The sequence below is a fragment of the Physeter macrocephalus genome, chromosome 19 (assembly GCF_002837175.3).
Source record: "Physeter macrocephalus isolate SW-GA chromosome 19, ASM283717v5, whole genome shotgun sequence".
NCBI classification, from domain to species: Eukaryota; Metazoa; Chordata; class Mammalia; order Artiodactyla; family Physeteridae; genus Physeter; species Physeter macrocephalus.
In genome coordinates this window covers 2,536,125-2,557,273 of record NC_041232.1, presented here as the reverse complement: position 1 = coordinate 2,557,273, position 21,149 = coordinate 2,536,125, and the positions used below count along the sequence as shown (strand labels likewise).

At 52.1% G+C, this 21,149-nt stretch overlaps 3 protein-coding genes across 11 annotated transcripts in view; all 3 read right to left on the bottom strand.

Moving 5' to 3' along the window:
* The window catches only part of CABIN1 (calcineurin binding protein 1), a 101,697-nt gene extending 94,773 nt beyond the window's left edge, over positions 1 to 6,924 (bottom strand). For 3 of the 6 annotated variants that reach the window (XM_055080792.1, XM_055080793.1, XM_055080791.1), the window contains exon 1: positions 16 to 1,989. The gene's annotated coding sequence lies outside the window, so the exon portion shown is untranslated. Of the gene's footprint in view, positions 1 to 15; positions 2,004 to 6,868 lie in introns of those variants that run through there. The other 3 variants (XM_028479906.2, XM_028479904.2, XM_055080790.1) reach the window with 3 other exon arrangements.
* Positions 6,925 to 9,005: 2,081 nt separating this feature from the next.
* On the bottom strand, positions 9,006 to 11,588 carry DDT (D-dopachrome tautomerase). Its single transcript, XM_024120488.3, has 3 exons — positions 11,384 to 11,588; positions 10,877 to 11,052; positions 9,006 to 9,261 (listed from the first exon to the last, which is right to left on the bottom strand). Exons 1-3 carry the CDS (start codon positions 11,489 to 11,491, stop codon positions 9,189 to 9,191), a joined length of 357 nt encoding a protein of 118 aa, XP_023976256.1. The 5' UTR covers positions 11,492 to 11,588; the 3' UTR covers positions 9,006 to 9,188.
* A 2,232-nt stretch (positions 11,589 to 13,820) lies between these two features.
* Positions 13,821 to 20,986, bottom strand: LOC102973733 (glutathione S-transferase theta-3-like). 4 transcript variants are annotated; one of them, XM_007127184.3, is made up of 5 exons: positions 19,656 to 20,986; positions 18,183 to 18,270; positions 17,483 to 17,633; positions 14,584 to 14,760; positions 13,821 to 14,254 (listed from the first exon to the last, which is right to left on the bottom strand). In XM_007127184.3, exons 1-5 carry the CDS (start codon positions 19,765 to 19,767, stop codon positions 14,060 to 14,062), a joined length of 723 nt encoding a protein of 240 aa, XP_007127246.1. In that variant the 5' UTR covers positions 19,768 to 20,986; the 3' UTR covers positions 13,821 to 14,059. The 4 variants fall into 4 exon arrangements, with proteins under 4 accessions (XP_007127246.1, XP_028336292.1, XP_028336294.1 ...); XM_028480491.2 differs by lacking the exon at positions 19,656 to 20,986 and having other exon boundaries at positions 18,183 to 18,974; XM_028480493.2 differs by lacking the exons at positions 17,483 to 17,633; positions 18,183 to 18,270; positions 19,656 to 20,986 and adding an exon at positions 17,141 to 17,457.
* Between the last annotated feature and the right edge of the window lie 163 nt (positions 20,987 to 21,149).

Genomic DNA, 21,149 nt, shown 5'->3' with positions numbered 1-21,149 from the left:
CACACACGCACTTACAAGTGCTGACGAGGATGTGGAGAAATTGGAACCCTTGTGAATAAGATTCAGCCTTAAAAAGGAAGGACCCTCTGACACATGCTACATGGATTAACCCTGAAGACATTATGTTAAGGGAAATAAGCCAGTAACAAAACTATGATTCCATTTATATGGGGTACCTAAAATAGGCAAATTCATAAAGACAGGAAGTAGAATGGTGGTTGCCAAGGTTGGCGGGAGGGAAGGATGGGGAGGTATTGTTTAGTGGGCAGAGTTTCCATTTGGGAAGATGAGGTTGGTGCTGGTGATGATTGCACAACCACGTGGATGCATTTAATGCTATGGAACTGCACGCTTAAATACAGTTAAAGTGGTACATTTCATGTTAAGTATACTTTACCAAAGTTTAAAAAAAAAAATCCCGAAGGATAGAAAAACAAACGCCGGATAGAAAAGTGGGGAAAAGACATGAGCAAACAATTCACACGCACACAAAAAGACATACAACTGGCTCTCAAACATATGAAAAAATGTTGGAACTCACTCATAATTAGAGAGATGCAAATTAAAACGACATTGAAACTCCATTTCTCCTCTACCACATTGGCCAAAAGTGAGGCAGGAAAGCACACACTAGTGGTGAGGTTGTGGGCAAATAGGCACTACTCTCAGGCATCACTGGTGGGAATGCAATTTGGTACAAACTCTCTGGAGAGGAATTTGACAATAGCTAACAAAATGACCTTTGTTACCTTGTTACACTTACCTTTCAACCCAGCAGTTCTGGGAATCTACCCTGAAGATGTACTTTGAACAACATAAAAATACATACCACAGGGTTATTCACCACAGCAGTTTGCAACTACAAGATACTGGAAACAACCTAAATGGCCACAGACAATAGAGTGGATGAATAAATAAACTATGATACAACCACACAGTGAAGCAATATGCAGCTGCAAAATTAGTGAGAAAATGTTCATAGCAGTATTATTCATAATAACGAAAAAGTAGAAACAACCCAAATGTCTATCAACTGATGAATGGATAAATAAAATGTGGTCTATCTGTACAATGGAATATTATTCAGCCATAAAAAGGAATGGAGTACTGACAACACAGATGAACCATGAAAACATGATGCTCAGTGAAGGAAGCAGCAACAGACCACACACCGTATGATCCCATTTCTATGAAATGTCCAGAAAAGGCAAATTTACACAGGCAGAAAGTACATTAGTGAATGCCTAGGGCTGGGGGAGGAGGTGATGGGAAGTGAGTGTTAATAGACACAGGGTTCCTTTTGGGGGAAAAAAATGTTCTAAAATTGATTGTGGTGATACCTGCACAACTCTGTGAATATACTAAAAACCAATGAATTGTAAACTTTAAATGGGTGCACTGTATGGTATATAAATTATATATCAATAAAACTGTTTTTTAAAAAATGAATAGGAGGGACTTCCCTGGTAGCACAGTGGTTAAGAACATGGGTTCGAACCCTGGTCCGGGAAGATCCCACATGCTGCAGAGCAACTAAGCCCGTGCGCCACAACTACTGAGCCCGCATGTCACAACTACTGAAGCCTGCAACGAGAGAAGCCACCACAATGAGAAGCCCGCACACCGCAAAGAAAAAAAGCCCCCGCTCGCCGCAACTACAGAGAGCCTGCGTGCAGCAATGAAGACCCAAAGCAGCCAAAAATAAATAAATTTAATAAATAATTTTTAAAAAATGAATAGGATATCTATGAACAGATACAGGGTGATTTTCAAGACATACTGTTAAGTAAAAAAAGCAAATACAAATATTTATAGCATGCCACCCTTCATATAAGAAAGAAGAGGAGGGCTTCCCTGGTGGCGCAGTGGTTGCGCGTCCGCCTGCCGATGCAGGGGAACCGGGTTCGCGCCCCGGTCTGGGAGGATCCCACGTGCCGCGGAGCGGCTGGGCCCGTGAGCCATGGCCGCTTGAGCCTGCGCGTCCGGAGCCTGTGCTCCGCAACGGGAGAGGCCGCAGCAGAGGGAGGCCCGCATACCACAAAAAAAAAAAAAGAAAGAAGAGGATATAAGAAAATACACAACCATCTATTCTTTGTGCAAGAGAAACATGAAAGGATAATTCAGGTACCAGAGAGATCAGTTAGTTACAGGAGGTGAGTGGGAATGAGGTGGAGGGGATGCGGAGGGAAGGACCCTTCTCTGCGTATACCTTGTGCACAGCTCTGACTCTGAGAGCCACGGTCATGTGTCTCACTCCAAAAATAAACAATCAAAATCAACTAGGATCTAGGGGGGACCCAAAATGGAATATAAATACTAGTAATGAACCTGTTGTATCACAAATAACACAACCACACTGAAGAGGATGAGGAAGAAAAGAAAAAACCTGTATAAAACAGTATCTTGACTGGATACCTCAAGGCTAAAGACAAAAAGGTGCTTCGATTCCAGGGTTGGGGCAGAGAAAATACAAGATGAGCCTGGAACATCTTGTGGCGCGAGAAGGTAAGTAAGTACTCAAAAAAATGATGAGGGTTTGTTGATAGGACACAGCGGCTAACCTGAAGGAGACTCTAAATAGCCAAAGCCAAACAGTAAGCAACAAAATAACGGTAAGATTAGACTTTAACTCACAGAATAAAATGAATATCCTTGGGTCCATACTGATACAAATAAATAATCAAATAAATAAATAAATGAGAGAAGGAAAAGCTCTTCCTTCAACTGAATTTCAATGAATAAATGCAGAAGGAAAGAAACATAATTACCTTTAGGCAAATGCCACAAAGATCCACAGATGGATGCTAAGGTCAGTGGGTAGAGATTTGCCAGAACCAGAATTTGCATCCTCTCAAAGTATCTCCCCCAAAGATACTTACTAACTACAAAGGAAAAAATTGTAACTTTACAGTGTTGAAACCTGGCAGACACCAACTAAACCATGCAATCAAAGTAAACATCACCAGTAATGACACAAGTTACTACCTCCTGAACTCCTTGATATGATGCACTGAGGACACCATGTTTGTGTTATTCTGGCCTAAAATGCATAACTTCACTCCAATCATGAGAAAACATCAGACAAGCCTTAGTTGAGGGTTATTAAACAAAATAACTGATCAGTACTTTTAAAAAGTAGCAAGGTCAAGAAGTTAAGAAAAGACTAAAAAACTGTTAAGGACTAAGGTGGAGACTATGGAGAAATGACTAAATGCAATACGGGATCTTGGATACAATCCTGGGATGAAAACAGACCACTGGAAAAACTGGTAAAATTCCAACCAAGTCTGTAGTTGAGTTAATAATATTGTATCAATACTAGTTTTCTGTTTTTGATAATTGTGCTAGGATTATATAAGATGTTAACATTAGGGAAGCAGCGTGAGAGACACATGGAAACTCACTGTATTATTGTTGCAACTTTTCTCTAAATCTTAAAGTAGTTTAAAAGACAACCTACAGAATGGAAGAAAATATTTGCAAATGGTGCATCTGACAAGGAATTAATCTCCAAAATATACAAAAACAGCTCCTACAGCTCAATATCAAAAAAAAAAAAACCCAATAAAAAAAATGGGTTGAAGATCTAAATAGACATTCCTCCAAAGAAGACATACAGATGGCCAAAAGACACATGAAAAGATGCTCAACATTGCTAATTATTAGAGAAATGCATATCAAAACTACAATGAGGCATCACCTCATACAGTCAGAATGGCCATCATTAACAAGTCTACAGGGCTTCCCTAGTGGCGCAGTGGTTAAGAATCCGCCTACCAATGCAGGGGACATGGGTTCAAGCCGTGGTCCGGGAAGATCCCACATGCCGTGGAGCAACTAAGCCCGTGCACCACAACTACTGAGCCTGCGCTCTAGAGCCTGTGAGCCACAGCTACTGAGCCCATGTGCCACAACTACTGAAGGCCACGCACCTAGAGCCCGTGCTCCACGACAACAGAAGCCACCTTAATGAGGCCTACCCACCACAACAAAGAGTGGCCCCCCCATCGCTGCAACTAAAAAGAAAGCCCGCGTGCAGCAACAAAGTCCCAACACAGCCAAAAATAAATAAATAAATAAATGTAGAAAAATTAAGTGTTAAAAAAAAAAGTCTGCAAATAACAAATGCTGAAGAGGGTGTAGAGGAAAGGGAACCCTCCTACATTGTTGGTGGCAATGTAAACTGGTGCAGCCACTATGGAGAACAGTATGGAGGTTCCTTAAAAAACTAAAAATAGAGCTACCAAATGAGCCTGCAATCCCACTCCCGGGCATACATCCGGAGAAAACTATAATTTGAAAAGATACATGTACCCCAGTGTTCACTGAAGCACTATTTACAATAGCCAAGACACGGAAGCAACCTAAATGTCCATCGACAGATGAATGGATAAATAAAATGTGGTATATTTATACAATGGAATATTACTCAGCCATAAAAGAAAGAATGAGGGACTTCCCTGGTGGTCCAGTGGTAAAGAATCTGCCTTCCAATGCAGGGGACGCGGGTTCACTCCCTGGTGGGGGAACCAAGAACCCATATGCCGCGGGGCAACTAAGCCCACGGGTGACAACTATTGAGCTCGCACGCCTCAACAAGGGAGCCCGCTTGCCGCAAACTACAGAGCCCACGCACTCTGGAGCCCGCGCACCACAACTAGAGAGAAGCCCACGCCCCGCAACCAAGAGTCCGCACCCTGTAACAAAAGATCCCGCGTACCACAACTAAGACCATATGCAGACAAAAACAAAATAAGGAAACTGGGCTTCCCTGGTGGCGCGGTGGTTGCGCGTCCGCCTACCGATGCAGGGGAGCCGGGTTCGCGCCCCGGTCTGGGAGGATCCCGCGTGCCGCGGAGCGGCTGGGCCCGTGAGCCGTGGCCGCTGGGCCTGCGCGTCCAGAGCCTGTGCTCCGCGGCGGGAGGGGCCGCGGCAGGGGGAGGCCCGCATACCACAAAAAAAAAAAAAAGAAGGAAACTAAATAAATTAAATAAATATTTTTTTAAAAGAATGAAATAATGCCATTTGCAGCAACACGGATGGACCTAGAGGTTATTAAACTAAGTGAAGTAAGACAGAGAAAGACAAATATCATATGATACTGCTTATATTTGTAATCTAAAAAAAAAAAGATACAAATATCTTTGGGATTAACAGATACACACTACTATATATAAAATAGATGACCAACAGGGACCTACTGTATAGCACAGGGAACTGTACTCAGTATTTTGTAATAACCTATAAGGGAAATTAATCTGAAAAAAAATAGATATATATGTATGTATAACCAAATCACTTTGCTGTACACCTGAAACACAACATTGTAAATCAACTATACTTCAATAAAAACACACACACACAAAGTAGTTTAAAATAAAAACTTTACAAAGAAATAACCATTTGAGACTATATATTTATCATCTGTAAGCAATGTGAGAATGAGGACCATAGCCATATTATTCACCACAAACCCTAGAAACCACAAAAAGGAGTTTAAAAAAAAAAAAAAAAAAAAAAAAAGCTACTGTATAAAGGTGAGAAGGGAAGTATCTGGTACTCATTTCTCAGTCTCCCAGCAGAACAGTTGTATTTTCTCAGAACAGCACATTCAGGAGTTAAACCTCACAAGTTTTCAAACTCTTTATAGTTTTCATGTCCTTCAGAACACATAACAACAGCACACTTTGAGCACCTCATACCCTGATCCAGTGGTAAGTGGTGATGTTTCCTAGCAGGCTCTGGCCTGGGAGTCGGGAAGAATAGGTCTTAAGCTCAGTTGGGGCACTACCGGGCTGTGTGACTGACATGGCATAAGATACCCCCTCTGGGTCTCAGTTTCCTCTACTGCATGAGTCTTTGGACTAAATCAGGCGTCTGCAAGCTCACTAGCCTTCTGTTTCCATACAGCCCAAGAGCAAAGAATGATTTTTACATTTTTAAATGGTTGACAAACTTCGTGACACGTGAAAATTACATAAAACTTACATAAAATTCAAATTTCAGTGTCCCTAAATAAAATTTTATTGAAACACCACCACTCTCTTACATACTGTCTGGCTGCGACCACAGTACTCAGTAAAGTATAGCACCCGAATACTTATACTATTTTAAGTATACTCATGCTTACTATAGCCACAAGACATAATACTACTATAAAAATCATTATATCTACAACCAAAGTTTGCCGACCCCTGAACGAGACCACTCCGAGGATACTCCAGTTCTAAGAACGATTATGAGTCACCCAGAAGGAAGCCCAGCCGCATGGAATCCGCATACACAGCACGATCTGTAGTAACCCAGGCCCCCAAGGGTGAAGGGGTCCCCAGAGCCCCTTGTGCAGACACCTGCCAGCATCAGGAAGCTCTATCCGGCCCGGGTCCACCTCCTCGGGGCGGTGGGGCAGTCAAGGCTTTTAGTTTGGAGCCAATGGCCCGCGGGGGAGCCGGGGACTCGGGACCAGCGGCTTCACGTCCTCTCGGCCTCAGTTTCGGCCCCCCGTGAGGGGCGCTCACCGCGCAGCGCCGCCGTGAAGGTGAAGTAGAAGGACGCGAGGCGGTGGTCAGCGCGGGGCCCGGCACCGCAGCCGCAGACCGGACGGCGGCTCCCACTGCGGCCGCTGTGACCCCTGCCCCCCACGCGGAGCCCCTCTCAGCCCCCCGGGACGAGCAGGAGGCGACGAGAGGCCCGCGCGGCAGCGTGGCCCAGCCGGGCCGCTCCGGGTCCCGGCTTCGGTTTCCCCACGAGGAGCCCCAGCGTCCGCCCGGCCGGACCCCGCGCCCGCCGCCCGTCAAGCCCCCGCCCCCGGCGGGCAGAGCCGCGCCCCCACCCGGGGCCGCCCCAAACCCGCTGCCAGCGAACTCACCAGGCGTCTCCACGGCAACCGCCTGTCCGCCGGACCCCCGCGCCTGCCGGCTGCGCGCCTCACAACAAGGCGCGCTCCCATTGGCTCCGGAGCCGGCTCCACCAGCCAGTCGGCAAGCGCTGACGCGCCGTCCCGCGGAGCTGGCGCGCGAGGACCCTGCAGGTGGCCGGCGCAACCCTGCACTTCGGCCTGAGCGCGGCTGGTGGCTCAGCGCCCGCTGCTGCCCGAATCCCGCCCGCTCCCTCCCCACCGCTCGTCGTACCCGGGAAGCGCCGAGCTCGGGGCCTGGCCCGCAGCAGCTGCCAAGTGACGGCCGCACTACTGTTACAACCTGCGACAGGTGTTCTGAAGGCCGTGGAAACCTGGGGACACTTGGAGGGAACCGGGGCCGGAAGAGCATTCTCACATTACCTGGACCTCACCTCGTTCCGAAAAGGATTTGAAACCTAAGAGTCACAGATACAAGCAACTACTGAAGCAAAAGAAAAAGGGGGAGGGGGAGCGGGGGATGAACGGACCGGGGAGGAAGTGACAGAACAGAGCCGGAAGGAGGACCCAGCGTTGACGGGTTTCTGACAAGGGCCTAGGACACAGGGGTAACGCTCTTGGGAGCTAAGCGTTTTAGGGAAGGGCTTCACACTGGTTGACATTCATAGCGGCTTGTGTCCAGCAAGAATGACTTAAAGAATGAATGTTATGGCTTTTTCTTTGACTTTATTTATAGACAGTAAAACCATGAAGAACTCATAGATGGTTCAGTACAGTGAAGTTTTAATGATATGCTAGTAGATAAAAAAATTGAGTCGCCAACCTTGATTTTTGAGAGGAGTATAAGGGGCAGGTTTGGGTTAAACAGAGCATAAACAGATGGTTTCAAACTTTCGTGGATGACTTGCAACCTTGTATGCAGTTCCCACCACTGAGTTGTATCTTGAAAGATGCTCTGGAGTGAAAGTTGAAAAAAGATGGGAAGGGCGGTGCAAGCAGCAGGGAGCTAGCTGTGTGGCAAGGTTTTGAGTTGAGAAACACTGCTGGCCATGCAGGAGCCTCGTGCAACATGGTGTTATCAGGGGGTGAAACTCAGGGCCACAACGGGGAGAGGTAATGCCCGCGTGGTGGGAGGGGCCAGTCCTCACAGCAAACAGATGACATCACTCACAGTAGTGGGGATGAGAGATTGAAGCTGGGGAGACCAGATCGGAGGCTCTTACCTTATGGTCCTGGCAAGGGTTAGGCCTGAATCCCTCCTTAGGCACTTCAACCATTCATTTGCATTCAACCCACAAACATTCCCTGAGCCCCTTTGGGAAGCAAGACATCCATGTTGGCGGAAGGAATGAGAACAGAGAGAGCTGGGACAGCGAGCCAGGGAAAGGAACTCCAAGCTATAGCTTTTAACAAGTCCTCAGCAGTGGTCAGGTAAACACAGCAGGCACAGGCACATTCTTTTGGAAACTAACTTATTAACCAGGTGGACTGCATAGACTGCAAATCTCAATTTAGTATTTCATTGGTGCACAAGGATGATCAAAGCTTTAATTGTGCAGAGAAACATAGCACCCAGAGATGTAAACTCTGCATCTGGAAGGAAACTGAAAAGGCGACTTCCTTTGGGCTACCCCCACCCCACCTGTATATCCTCTGAAATGCAAAAGCATGGTATGTTCTTTAAATGGGGGGGTGGGGCGGGATCCCATTCATTCCATTTCTAGAAGCAGATGTTGCATTTCTGGGTTTGCCATTCTGGGACATGGATTTTTACAAGGCGTGCAGCTACACTGAATTTTCATCAAGACTCACTGGAGAAGGTGAGGTTTGGCAATGTCCAGGGAAGGTCCCTGAAGCCCAGGCTGAGGACAGGAACATCTGGTCAGCAGAGTCTGCAGGAAGGCCCAGGCTGGACCAGCTGCCAGCTCCTCCCCACCAGCCTGAACATAGGCATCGGGAGCAGGGCCTCCAGGCTGAGCCCTCCACCCTCTGATTTGGGCAGCCGAGATACAAGACATGAAACAGAGGCCCTGAAGACAGGAACATCCCACCTCCCAGGTTCCCTAAGGTCCCCACCTCATAAACCAACCCTGCTGCCTAGGGTGGCCCAGAATGCCGGAGTAGGGTAAAGGGAAGTAGAGAAGCCATATTTGAGAGAGACAGCGCTCTTCATTTATTTGTCATTAAGGATGGGGAAGAGGACCGTGAGGTCACAGGCCTGTCTGCACGTGGGGGTGCCAGAAGCTGGTATCCACCAGGCCCTCACTCTGCCAGGAGGCCTCTCTGGAAGGGGCTGCCATGTCACAGATGCCCTGGATGCCCTCCACGCCAATCATAAAAAGGTCATGACTGTCCCCTTCTTGCCGATCTGCCAGGGCTCCAAGGGGAGAAAGCGGATAATTATCCTTCAGGAGACAGAGAAAAAGATGTCATCAGCTCCTTGGCTAATGCCTCACATTCCAAGACCCCTAGCCAGGTACTCCCACCATGGGCTCCCAGGCCAGCCTGCTTTAGCCCACCAGGCATTTTGCAAGCCTGTCTCAACCCATTAATGCTCTCCGCCCAACCCCCGACAGGGCAGTGGGCATGTCAAGGTTGGGATGGTGACTGCACATCATCATCACCCACCAAGAACAGACTCTCAACATGGCAGCCTCTGTGGTCACTGTATGCTCTGTCTGTGGGTTCACAGGGGAGCCCTGTCTGCCAAACTGCAGGCCCCATGGGGGCATGTGCAGTGCCCAAGCTGCCTGTTTTTGCAAAGCCTGGCTCAAGAAGGCCAGGCACAGGGTGACTCCCCCCACCACCCCTGTAATGTCTGTGGAGTGAGTGAGTGTGCCCCTCTCACAGAAGTGATAGGAAGTTCCTTGTGAAGAAACAGGGTAACTGGGATAGCCTGGGACCAAGGAGGTATATGTGACAACCTCAGTTTTCCCATCTGTAAATAGGCATAATGGAGGTATCTACCTCATGGGGATGGCATGTCCACATGAGGGGTGTGGAGAGGGGGACAAAACTTCTAAGGATAAAATGGGATCAGGCATGTGAGTTACCTATGGAGTATCTGGCACATGGTAAATTACACATTACTTATGTTGTTAGAATTATTATCACTCCCTAGCTTGAGGACCAGGTCTGAGCACCCCCCAGAAGTAACCATTCTTCACCAGCCTTTCTGGGCCAATGAAGGCTCCATTCTGGAAGGTTCTTTCAAGCTTCTCATATACTTAGTTCCTCATAGGCATGGACTTGGTTCAGGAATATTTTTCACCCAGGAAGAAACTTAACCTTGGCACAGAATCCCAGGTTTGGGAGATGTAGGTGTTCTTGGGAATCGTTTAATCCATGCCTCTCTATTCACAGAAGAGAAAGCTACAAACCAGAGATGTTCTCTTCCAGGTTTGTCTGTATCCTCCGGCTGCATGGAACCCAGAACCCAGGTCCCCAGACATTCAGGCCAATGCTCTTTCCACTACTCTGTGGCCCTCCCAGGAACCTTACCTGGGATCTAATTGGGCCATAGGCCCAAAGGTCACGGCCTCAGGACATACCCAGAATTCCTCGACCAGCTTGGAGAAGCTCTAGAAAATTACACCTGTTTCCCTAAGATGTGGGGAAGCCTGAAGGCAGATGATAAATGGCCTTGCTTTTGTCAGGGTAACAACATCCTGCCCTACCAGGTGTCAAGGCAGGTGCGGTATAGTGCCATCCCATGCAGTACCCCCAGGGAGTGGTTAAAGGAGAGCCTTCCCACTTCACAGATGGAAACACTGAGGTCCTGGAGGCCACACCTTGCCCAGGTATCACAGGGACCACTACAGAGCCAGGAATTCACTCAACTCCACTACCACTCTCAAGGGGGGCCCACCACCGGAGGGCGCAAGGGGCTCTGCGGCACCACATCCTTCTAGGGAAGGGTGGGGAATTAATTTTTTCCCCAACCTTAGGAAGGGCCTCAAGTCGGATTCCTGCCCCGTCTCGCAGCAGTCCCAAGAGGGTCCTCTCCCTGCCCCTACGCACCGGTCCTGGGCCAGGTCCAGCTCCTTGGTGAGGAACTCGAAGAGGCGGGCACTGTGGCCGCGGTTCTCCTCGGCCGTGCCCACCACACCGATGGACGAGACGAGCAGCTGCGCGCCGGGCTCCGCCGAGCCGTTCATCGCCATGGCCAGGCCGGGCCGCACCGTCACGTTCACGCGCTGCGGGGACACGAAAGTTCGCCTGAAGCCGGTGTGGCCGGGATGGTGCTGAGGACCGGGGAGCGCGGAGTGGGGGAGCGCGGGCCCCGCGGGATCAGGGCTGGGGGCACGGGCCGGGGTCCTTGGAGGTCACGTCGGGGTCATGGCTGGGCAAGCCGGCAGGGAGCAGACGTGGCGGGTGGGGCCGCGGGGTCTTGGAGAGCGGGAGGTCAGACTTGGCGGGCGGCGGGCGCGGAAGCGTCAGGGTCGCGGTGGGGCAGCCGCGGCGCGGACAGAGCCCGACCCCATCCGCCAACCACCTCCCTCTCCGTGCTCCCCTGCCCATACTCACGTCCTCAGGCTTGCCCAGGATGGCGGCAGTGGCCGCGCAGAGCCGCTTCTCTAGTCCCGCGGGCAGACGGCCGGCGGGCAAGTTCGTGTCCAGCTCAACGAACGGCATTTCTAGCGGGAAGGCGCGCGAAAGGCCGCCAGGGAGAAAGAAAACACGAAGTCCAGGTGGGTGATCTCCAGGGTAGGGCTGTAGGGAGCAGGGGCGGGGCGCCGCGGAAACCCGCTCCTCATTGGCTGGGCAGGTACACAGCGCCCCCCGATTGGCTGCCTAGACTACACCCCCGGCTTCGGCCGACAGTCTCCGGGTGCGACGGCGCTGATTTCCGGAAGTGCTGTAGCCCTGCTGGCTCCGAGTAACCCCACCCCCAACGAGACATTGGCCGCCCTAGGCCCCGCCCACACACCAGGCCCCGCCCCCGCTCCAGCCACACTGGCCGAGGTTTCCGGTCTCCTGTGGCTTTCCGACGCTGCTGCGGTCGTCTGCTTCTTAGCCAATATTTAGATGGAGGTCTGAACACCCCCCCCCCAAACACACACACCTGTAGGAGCCTTCCCCAGGCTCCACCCTAAAAACGTTACATCGTCACGGAGGCTTAAAATTATTTTTAAATGGGTTGCCTCCAAGTCAGGCAACTTCAAGTTCCATGTGTGAATCTGCACTTTTTTTTTTTTTTTTTTTTTCCTTCGGTACGCGGGCCTCTCACTGTTGTGGCCTCTCCCGTTGCGGAGCACAGGCTCCGGACGCGCAGGCTCAGCGGCCATGGCTCACGGGCCTAGCCGCTCCGCGGTATATGGGATCTTCCCAGACCGGGGCACGAACATGTGTCACCTGCATCGGCAGGCAGATTCTTAACCACTGCGCCACCAGGGAAGCCCTGCACTTCTCTTGATCAGGACACCTGGTGATACGTGTGGGCTCAAATGGGGCTGGGCAGAGACCCTTGGGTTCCCTGCATCCCTACCTGACCCCCAAAGACATCTACCTTTGTGGCCTCTTGTGCCTGTGCCAACCTTGCCTCACGGTGAAGGACAGCCCACCGGGGGGTGAGAGACGCCAAGTCCCAGTACAATTACCAGCAATGTTTACGGGACCCTATGTTTTTATAGGTGAAACAAAAGTTGTTATTTAAAATGTGGAAGTCGGACTTCCCTGGTGGTGCAGTGGTTTAGAATCCGCCTGCCCATGCAGGGGACACAGGTTCGAGCCCTAGTCCAGGAAGATCCCACATGCCAAGGAGCAACTAAGCCCGTGCCTCCAACTACTGAGCCTGCGCTCTAGAGCTCATGAGCCACAACTACTGAAGCCCGTTCGCCTACAGCCCATGCTCCGCAACAAGAGAAGCCACCGCAATGAGAAGCCCGCGCACCACAACGAAGAGTAGCCCCCACTCACCGCAACTAGAGAAAGCCTGCGCACAGCAAGAAAGGCCCAATGCAGCCTAATTAATTAATTAATTAAAACAAAAAAACCGTGTAAGTCTGTTGAGGTAGCCAAACATGGTACTCTAATCTGCGTTGTAAAGTTGTTTGGATCGTAAATGACAAAGATAATTGAAATTGTATGGGTGTATATGAACACTTTCAATTACACATCTAAAATTCTATTTAAGTGCACATATTAAAGGAGCTTCTATGGGAGGCAGGCAAGCTGAGGCTCTGTCTGTCCATGACCCTGTCTCCTTCGTTTATTAGATGATTCAGATATCAGAGGGTCTAGGACACAAGACAGGTAGATTGTGACCATCCTGAGGGACAGGTGACAAGTCTGGGACCCAGGGTGTAGTGTGGAGAAGACAGTGGCCGGGGTAGGCATGGAAGAGCAAAGCCCCTCAGCAGCACCAGGAGGGCCAGGAACTAACCTGAGACTTCCCTCCCTGCAAGGAGGTTCATGAACCAGCCCTGCACCCAACCTGTGGGAGACAGCATCACCCCAGAGGGAGGAGAGAGACCTAGGAGACTGAGGTGATTCCTGATTGTGACTCTCTTTACCAAGTCAACTGTGACATGTGCCAGTCCAGGGGGCATGGAACCAGCTCCCTGCCAGGACTGAGGGAGGGAAGCTTTGGGGCTGAGGAGCCCAGAAGGGTCACCTGACTTGGCCTAGGGTGAGAAGTTGGAGGAATTCTCCCTGGAGAAGGACATGGTAACAAATGCCAAAAGACCAGGAAGAGCACCAGGCAGGAAAGGTGAGGGGGAGCCTGGTAAGCAGCAGAAATAGGCTGAGCCAAGGCCAGGAGGCCAAGGAGGAAGCTGGGAGTTGGTGCTGGGGTGGTGGGGTGGAGCCAGGAAAATGGTGGGCTACTGGGGGAAACCAGAGGGGGTGCCCTGAAGGGACAGTGGGAAGGGCCTCAAATGTAAAGTTCAGTGACTCGTCCTTTGTCCTTTAGCCTCAGGGCAGTGAGGCACCAGGGTAGGTTTCAAACAGGAGAGGGCCGGGGTCAGGGTCACATCTGTGTTTACTAAAGCTATTTCCAGAGGTCACATGGAAGTCAGCGTGCAAAGGGTAAGGGTGAAGTTGGCAGGCAGACAGAAGAAGGAACACAGGACTGGCGTGTGGAAGGCACTGTGGACCGGACTCTGCGCAGGTGTCTCGTTCACAGCCGAGGGGAGGCAGTGCCATTTCTTTATTCTGAGGACAGAGCTCCATCGACGGTGGCTCTGCAGGCCCACCCGGTACTCACTGCAACAAAAGCTGCGCCAAGGGCTTCAGCCTCTCCTTCATGGCAGTGTCGGCTGGAGGCAGGTCCTTAGCCTTCATGATGACCGCGTGGGCCTCCTGGAAGAGGTCCTCCCCCACCGCAGCTTCCACGCGCTGGCGCCACGCAGCCAGCTTAGGCCGGCTTTTGAAGATGTCACAGCCAGCGCTGACAGGCTATGGGAGAGGGAGCCGGGTGGAGGGGTGGGACCCAGGGAAGCACAAGGTAGCATGTCCCAACTTAGGGATCCCTTGGGTGGATTTTCCCTCCTCTGCCACACGGGTGATAGGCTGGGGGTTCTCCTCCAGGAAATACCGAGAAGCTGCTCAATATCCCTGCAGGGTGGGGTTTTTAAGCCCCTTTTTACAGATGAGGACGCTGAGGCTCAGAGGGGGAAGTGACCCGCCCAGGGCCCCCCAACCAGAAAGGGCAATGTGAGCTGGTACACTGGCTCTCTCCAAAGGTACCCCAATGCCCAGCTGGCTCCCCACCCCACCACACTCACATGCATCAGCTCTGTGATGGCCACCAAGTCTGCCACTGATATGTGAGGCCCAGACAGGAAGTCCTGGTCCTTCAGGAACTTGTCCTCAAGCAGCTGCAGGCACCTGTCCAGCTCGGCCAGAGTAGATGCCAGTGTCTCAGGGGGCACCCGTTGGCCCAGGAACACAGGGAACAACATCTGGTAAGCGGACAGGCAGAGGGAGGGCTCAGGGTCTGCCCAAGGCCCAGCATGGTTCCTGCTCTCATTCCACCTATCAGCCATCCTTCGCATTTCTCCTCACTCCCATCTACCATTTCCCGCCCACGGCCACTACCAGCCCAGGCCTTATCCCTTACTCAGGCACAGATAGCCTCCACCTCTTCCTGGGTCATCACATTGGGCAGCCTGGGGATACTTCGGCAGTCCCAGTCTGCCCATATCTTCTCCCTGCATAAAGCCTTCCATGGCTCCCTAGTGTCCTCACTGCAAAGGCCTCAACACAGGGCAGCAGCCATCCTCTCCCACCCCACCTCCCACTCCACCCCAGGCTTCTCAAATGGGAATGTGCGTGCGGATCCCTCTGGGATGTGGTTCAAGTGTACGGTCCTAATCAGTACACCTGGGTGGGCCTGAGACTCTGCATTTCCAAGCTCCCAGGTGACGCTCATGCTCCTGGCCCATGGCCCACACTCTGACTAGCAAACATCTACACTCATTCTCCTGGACTTCTCTCCATTCTGCCCTCAAATGCACTGGGCTTCCTCCCCCACCACAGCTTGCAAAGCTATGGAAACCTTCTTTGTGCCAAATGGACCCCCAGAGGGAATTCCCTGGCAGTCCAGTGGTTAGACTTCTGCGCTCACTGCCGAGGGCCTGGGTTTCATCTCTGGTCAGGGAACTAAGACCCCACAAGCTGCACGGCCAAAAACAACAATAACAACAACAAATGGGTCCCCAGAACAGTGGTTCCATACATGCAGCAGGGGCCAGCTCACACTCCCTCACACACACAGGAAGCCTGCTCTGTGCCAGACACTATGTAAGTGCTTTACCAACAATAACTCAGAGTTCACATTTCAAAAACCTCTGCACGTTTGATAAGTAAAAATGGTATCTGCATGCTCTTTTAACGTGAATTTGCTTGATTTTTACTGAAGTTGCATGTTTTCATCCATTTATTGACCTTTTCTCTCTGTCCTTCAGTTACATCTCTGCTGGTTTCTTCTGCGCATTTTTCTCCTGTGTTTTGATGGCCTTCTAAGAGCGTCTTATTTTTTCTTTTTAAGCATATTTATTTTTTTATTTTTTTATTTTTTTACTGCTGCGTTGGGTTGCTGCGCCCAGGCTTTCTCTAGTTGCAAGAGTGGGGGCTACTCGTCCTTGTGGTGCGCGGGCTTCTCATTTTGGTGGCTTCGCTTGTTGCAAAGCACAGGCTCTAGGCGCGCGGGCGTCAGTAGTTGCGGCATGTGGGTTCCGGACTTCTCCGGTGGCGTAGTGGTTAAGAATCCATCCACAAGTGCAGGGGACACGAGTTCGAGCCCTGGTCTGGGAAGATCCCACATGCCACGGAGCAGCTAAGCCCGTGCGCCACAACTACTGAGCCCGCACTCTGCAACTACTGAAGCCCGCATGCCACAACTACTGAATCCCGTGCGCCTAGAACCGGTGCTCTGCAACAAAAGAAGCCACTGCAATGAGAAGCCCGTGCACCGCAACGAAGAGTAGCCCCCGCATCCATTTATTGACCTTTTCTCTCTGTCCTTCAGTTACATCTCTGCTGGTTTCTTCTGCGCATTTTTCTCCTGTGTTTTGATGGCCTTCTAAGAGCGTCTTATTTTTTCTTTTTAAGCATATTTATTTTTTTATTTTTTTATTTTTTTACTGCTGCGTTGGGTTGCTGCGCCCAGGCTTTCTCTAGTTGCAAGAGTGGGGGCTACTCGTCCTTGTGGTGCGCGGGCTTCTCATTTTGGTGGCTTCGCTTGTTGCAAAGCACAGGCTCTAGGCGCGCGGGCGTCAGTAGTTGCGGCATGTGGGTTCCGGACTTCTCCGGTGGCGTAGTGGTTAAGAATCCATCCACAAGTGCAGGGGACACGAGTTCGAGCCCTGGTCTGGGAAGATCCCACATGCCACGGAGCAGCTAAGCCCGTGCGCCACAACTACTGAGCCCGCACTCTGCAACTACTGAAGCCCGCATGCCACAACTACTGAATCCCGTGCGCCTAGAACCGGTGCTCTGCAACAAAAGAAGCCACTGCAATGAGAAGCCCGTGCACCGCAACGAAGAGTAGCCCCCGCACCACACCTAGAGAAAGCCCGCGCGCAGCAACGAAGACCCAACACAGCCAAAAATAAAAATAAAAAATAAAAAATAAAAATTTTTAACGTTCTTTCTAACATTTCTTTGCCAAGATCTTTCCCAGTTTTTTTTGCTTGTTTTCATTCTTTTTTTTTTCTTACACAGATTTTGTGTAAAATCGATTAGCCTTTTCTTTAAGTCTCCCACTGTTACTAGGCTTATAAATCCTTGCATACCCAGAAATCAGATCAACATTTAGTGAAATATCTTATTTCTTCCTACTTTGAGGTTTTTCGCTTAACACCTCTCCATCTGGAAAGTACATGTGTAGCAAAGTGAAGGTTTGATTCTTTTCTCTCCCAAAAGACAATATTCCCAGGCAGCCTGGAGTGGGCAAAAGGGCACAAGATTAATTTCCAGCAGCTCAGGAATCAAGACATATTGGGGGAGTCATTCCCAGGCTCTGTGCCTTGGTTTCCCCTCTGGAAAACAAGTTGGTTGCCCTGGAGCATCTCTGGCATTCTAGAATTTAGTGTTCTCAGGTCTCAGGTCTGAATGGAATGCTTTAGACAGAAAGCACCATCCCCTGGTCACCGAGGAAGGGCTCCCTGCTCCGAAGCTCACCTTCTGCCACATGGTCCGGGTGCAGCTTGTTCGCAGGGCCGTGTGCTGCCACGCCAGGTACTCATCCACACGGGCTCGGGCCTGCAGGTCCTGGGGGTACCAGTGGTCGGGGGCCTCATACTTGCGGGTCAGATACAGCAGGATGGCCACACTGGGGGACACGGTGGGTGCAGGGGACATGCCCCAGTCACTCTTTAACCGTTCCACAGGGGCCAGGCCCTGGGTGAGGCCGGTCTCTGCTCCTCACACATCTTTCCCCAGCTCCTGGGGGTGGAACATTTCACTGTTTCTGGTACAGAGTAGGGGTGTGAGGCTCAGAGAGGTTAAGTGACAGCCAGGATCACACAGCTCTATGTTGGGCCATCCTATCATCAGAACTAAGGGCGCCAAGTGAAAAACAAAATGTCATGAGATTTCAGAAAGTGGGCGTATGCTCAGAGAAATCTCCCATGAGGAAGCAGTGCCCAACATGTGTCCCGAAGGGTGAGAGCGACTCCAATACCATTCCCCAACATCTCCAGGGCAGGGACAGCACCAGGAGGAAGACCAGACGCCCCTCCCAGCCCTGGGCAGCTCTGCTGACTTCAACCCACTCTCCACCCTCGGGCTGTCAAGGGGTTCAAGGGCACACAAGCCACGATCCAAGCCATCAACGATGGACACACAGATGGCTGACTGGTGTAGCCAAGGGACCCGTTACCTCTCAGCCAAGGTGAAGTCCCCATCCTTCAAGGCAGGCACCTTCCTCAGGGGGTTCACCTGGGCAAAGTCATCGCTGTAGTGCTGGCCTGTGGGAGAGACCAGTGAGGCAGGTGGGGAGAACTCTGAGCCCTCTGAGGTCTCTGCCCAACCCCTACCCCAATGTCCAGGCACCAACTTTCTGAGGCCTCCATCCAGGTGGAGCATCAGAGAAGACGAGGTCACTCTGCTGGTCAGCGGATCACACACGCTGAGCCTGCCGGAGGTCCCCCCTTCCTGTGTCCACACCCCCCTTGGAAGCTGGGTCAAGTAGCATCTCAGCTTGGACTTGAGAGGAGGGTGATTCACTGCAGCTGTAATCCACCCCAGCCCCGGCCAACTCCATCCACGCATCAGACACTCTAGCCTCCTCCCTGGGCTCTAGGCTTGTCCGCTGCAGTCCCCCTCTCTATGCCAACTGGGTGACCTGTCTACACCCCAGAGCTCCAGCCACACCTGCTCCCAGCCCTCAGCAAACCTTGCTCTCACCAGCAATACCTGCCCTACTCAGCCACTCAACCTCCTGCAGGTCAGCTCCTCTTTCTTTCTTGTGCCAAACCTTCAAGGCTCCTCCCCCACAGGGGTTCCCAGGTCTGAATCACATCTGCATACCTCCCTGGCCCGGGCCAGTGCAGAGGGTACACCAAGTAATGTATGCGGAGTCGGAGGGCTTCAATGGAGCCGGGATCCAGCCTGGCCGTAGGACTGCCTGTGGGCCTCTTTGCCCTTCTACTGCATGGACGGAATCACCCCTACCCATCCTCCCCCTAGAAATTGCCTCTGTGCCCAGCCCCCACCACAAGGAGCATTGAAAAGTCAGAGCAAGCTGGCATCAAAGCAGCTGGTGGCTCACGCTGGGGCACCAGAGGCAGAAGGTGGGCAGGCTCAGCCAAGCAGGGCTCTCCCTCCGGGCCTGCTGGAGGGGCTCTGAATCCAGAGCTTATCCTACTGTCCAGTTACAGCCCTGCCACCTCCCCGGATTCCGTATAAGTGGAGGGGACCTAGGCAGGTATAAGTAGGAGTAAAGAGGAGACCAGATGCAGGTGTCCAACCTCCTCCTGCCAGCAGACCCAGAAACTCAAGAGATGGGGGCTGCTTCCACTGGGAATGAGGAGGCAGTTCACTGTTTCCTCCAAGCCCAGGTGTGGAGGTGTTGGAGCTGTCACTCCACTTCCCGCGGCCCCACACCCCCACACCCCCACACCCCCACTGCTCTCTACCTGCTCTGCTCCTTCCTAAACTGTATTTTGAAGAACGGTTAGTATTCACTAGGCAAAGGTCAAGACTCTGAAAATACACAACTTATAGGCGAAGCCACGATTTCCGACTGGAGTCTGTCTCTTGCCGTCTGTCTGCGCGAGCCGCCTGACTGTGGGGCCCCGGGAGTACGTGTGCACACAGGGGCCCAGACCCCGGGCCTGCCTGCCGAGCCCACCTTTGAGCAGGTCCACCGTGCGCAGCTCGAAGGGGATGCCGTTCTTCTTGGCGAAGATGTAGACGGCGCGGCAAGGCTGGGACAGCAAGTCCAGGTAGAGCTGCAGGCCCATGGCAGGGGCGGGGGTTAGGATTAGTGCAGGACTGGGGCAGAAACGGCAGGCAGAGACCACCGGCCACCCAGCCGGCGGCCGCGCGCAGCCTGATTAATCGAGCCCGGCCACGCCCTCCCCGCCCATTGGATGGTGCCGGAGAACTTTGGACCAATCAGCGGCGGCCTCGCTCTCCCGCCTTCCCTCTCTGGGGTTCTGGGCTGGGGTCCCTTTTCTGGTGGGGAGGATACAGGGAGACGGACTCTGACAGTTTCTCACCTCCAGGTCAATCCCCTAACCCGGACCTCAATGTCTACCTGAGTCAAATAGGGCGGGGGGATGATACTGGAGGGACGACGTCGAGGGCGCTTCCAGCGGAGACGCTCAGTGAATTTAGAGTCGAAAGTGTTGGCCCAAGCCACCTTCCCCCACTCGCGGAGGGGGCTGAAAGAGGAGGGACTTAAGTGTCCCCAGGAACACAAATAGAGGAGGAGAAAGGAGGTGCCACGGCCTCCCCTGGGCCCACTGCACAGGGTGGAGGCTGGGGAGGGCGTGTGGACCTCTGCACCCAGCAAAGACTAGGTCCACACCTCAGGAAGCCGCCCCTCCCCAACCTTCCTTACACTCCCGGCTAATCCCTCCAGCAAAGCAGAAGCCCTGTGGGGCCCATCTAGAGGTTTGCAGGGGGGCCTGGAACCTCGCCACTTCCTTTGCAGGGCCAAACCCCTCCAACTACAAGCCTGGAGCTCCTGAAGTCTGTGGCTATGATGCCCTCATTCTCTAAGCAAGCCTCCTGGATAAAAAACCCTGTCCCCAAACCCAAGATTCAGAGAAAGCTCCTTGGCAAGAGGATCAGTTACTGCAAAACTTGAGAATAGCTTGGCCTTCCTGGGCCCCAGGCTCCCAGTTTAAAGAAGACCTATCCCCCCAGGGCAGGCCATGTTCTCTACCCCGCCCCAGTGGACTGCCCTCCTCCACAAGTCACCCTTGGCCGGATTACTGCAATATCCAAATCTCCCTGCTTCCTCCCTGGCCACAGTCCAGTCCAACCCCCAACAGCAGCCAGAATATTATTCTAAAATGCAAGCTGAGGGCTTCCCTGGTGGCGCAGTGGTTGGGGGTCCGCCTGCCGATGCGGGGGGTGCGGGTTCGTGCCCCGGTACGGGGGGGGGTCCCGCGTGCCGCGGAGCGGCTGGGCCCGTGGGCCGTGGCCGCTGGGCCTGCGCGTCCGGAGCCTGTGCTCTGCAGCGGGAGAGTCCGCGGCGGTGAGGGGCCCGCGTACTGCAAAAAAAAAATAATAATAAAAAAATAAAATAAAATGCAAGCTGAGCATTCCGTTCCTGTTCATGGTTTGCAGCTCCTAAGTGTGGCATTTAAGGCCCCGCATGACTGAGTCCTGACCA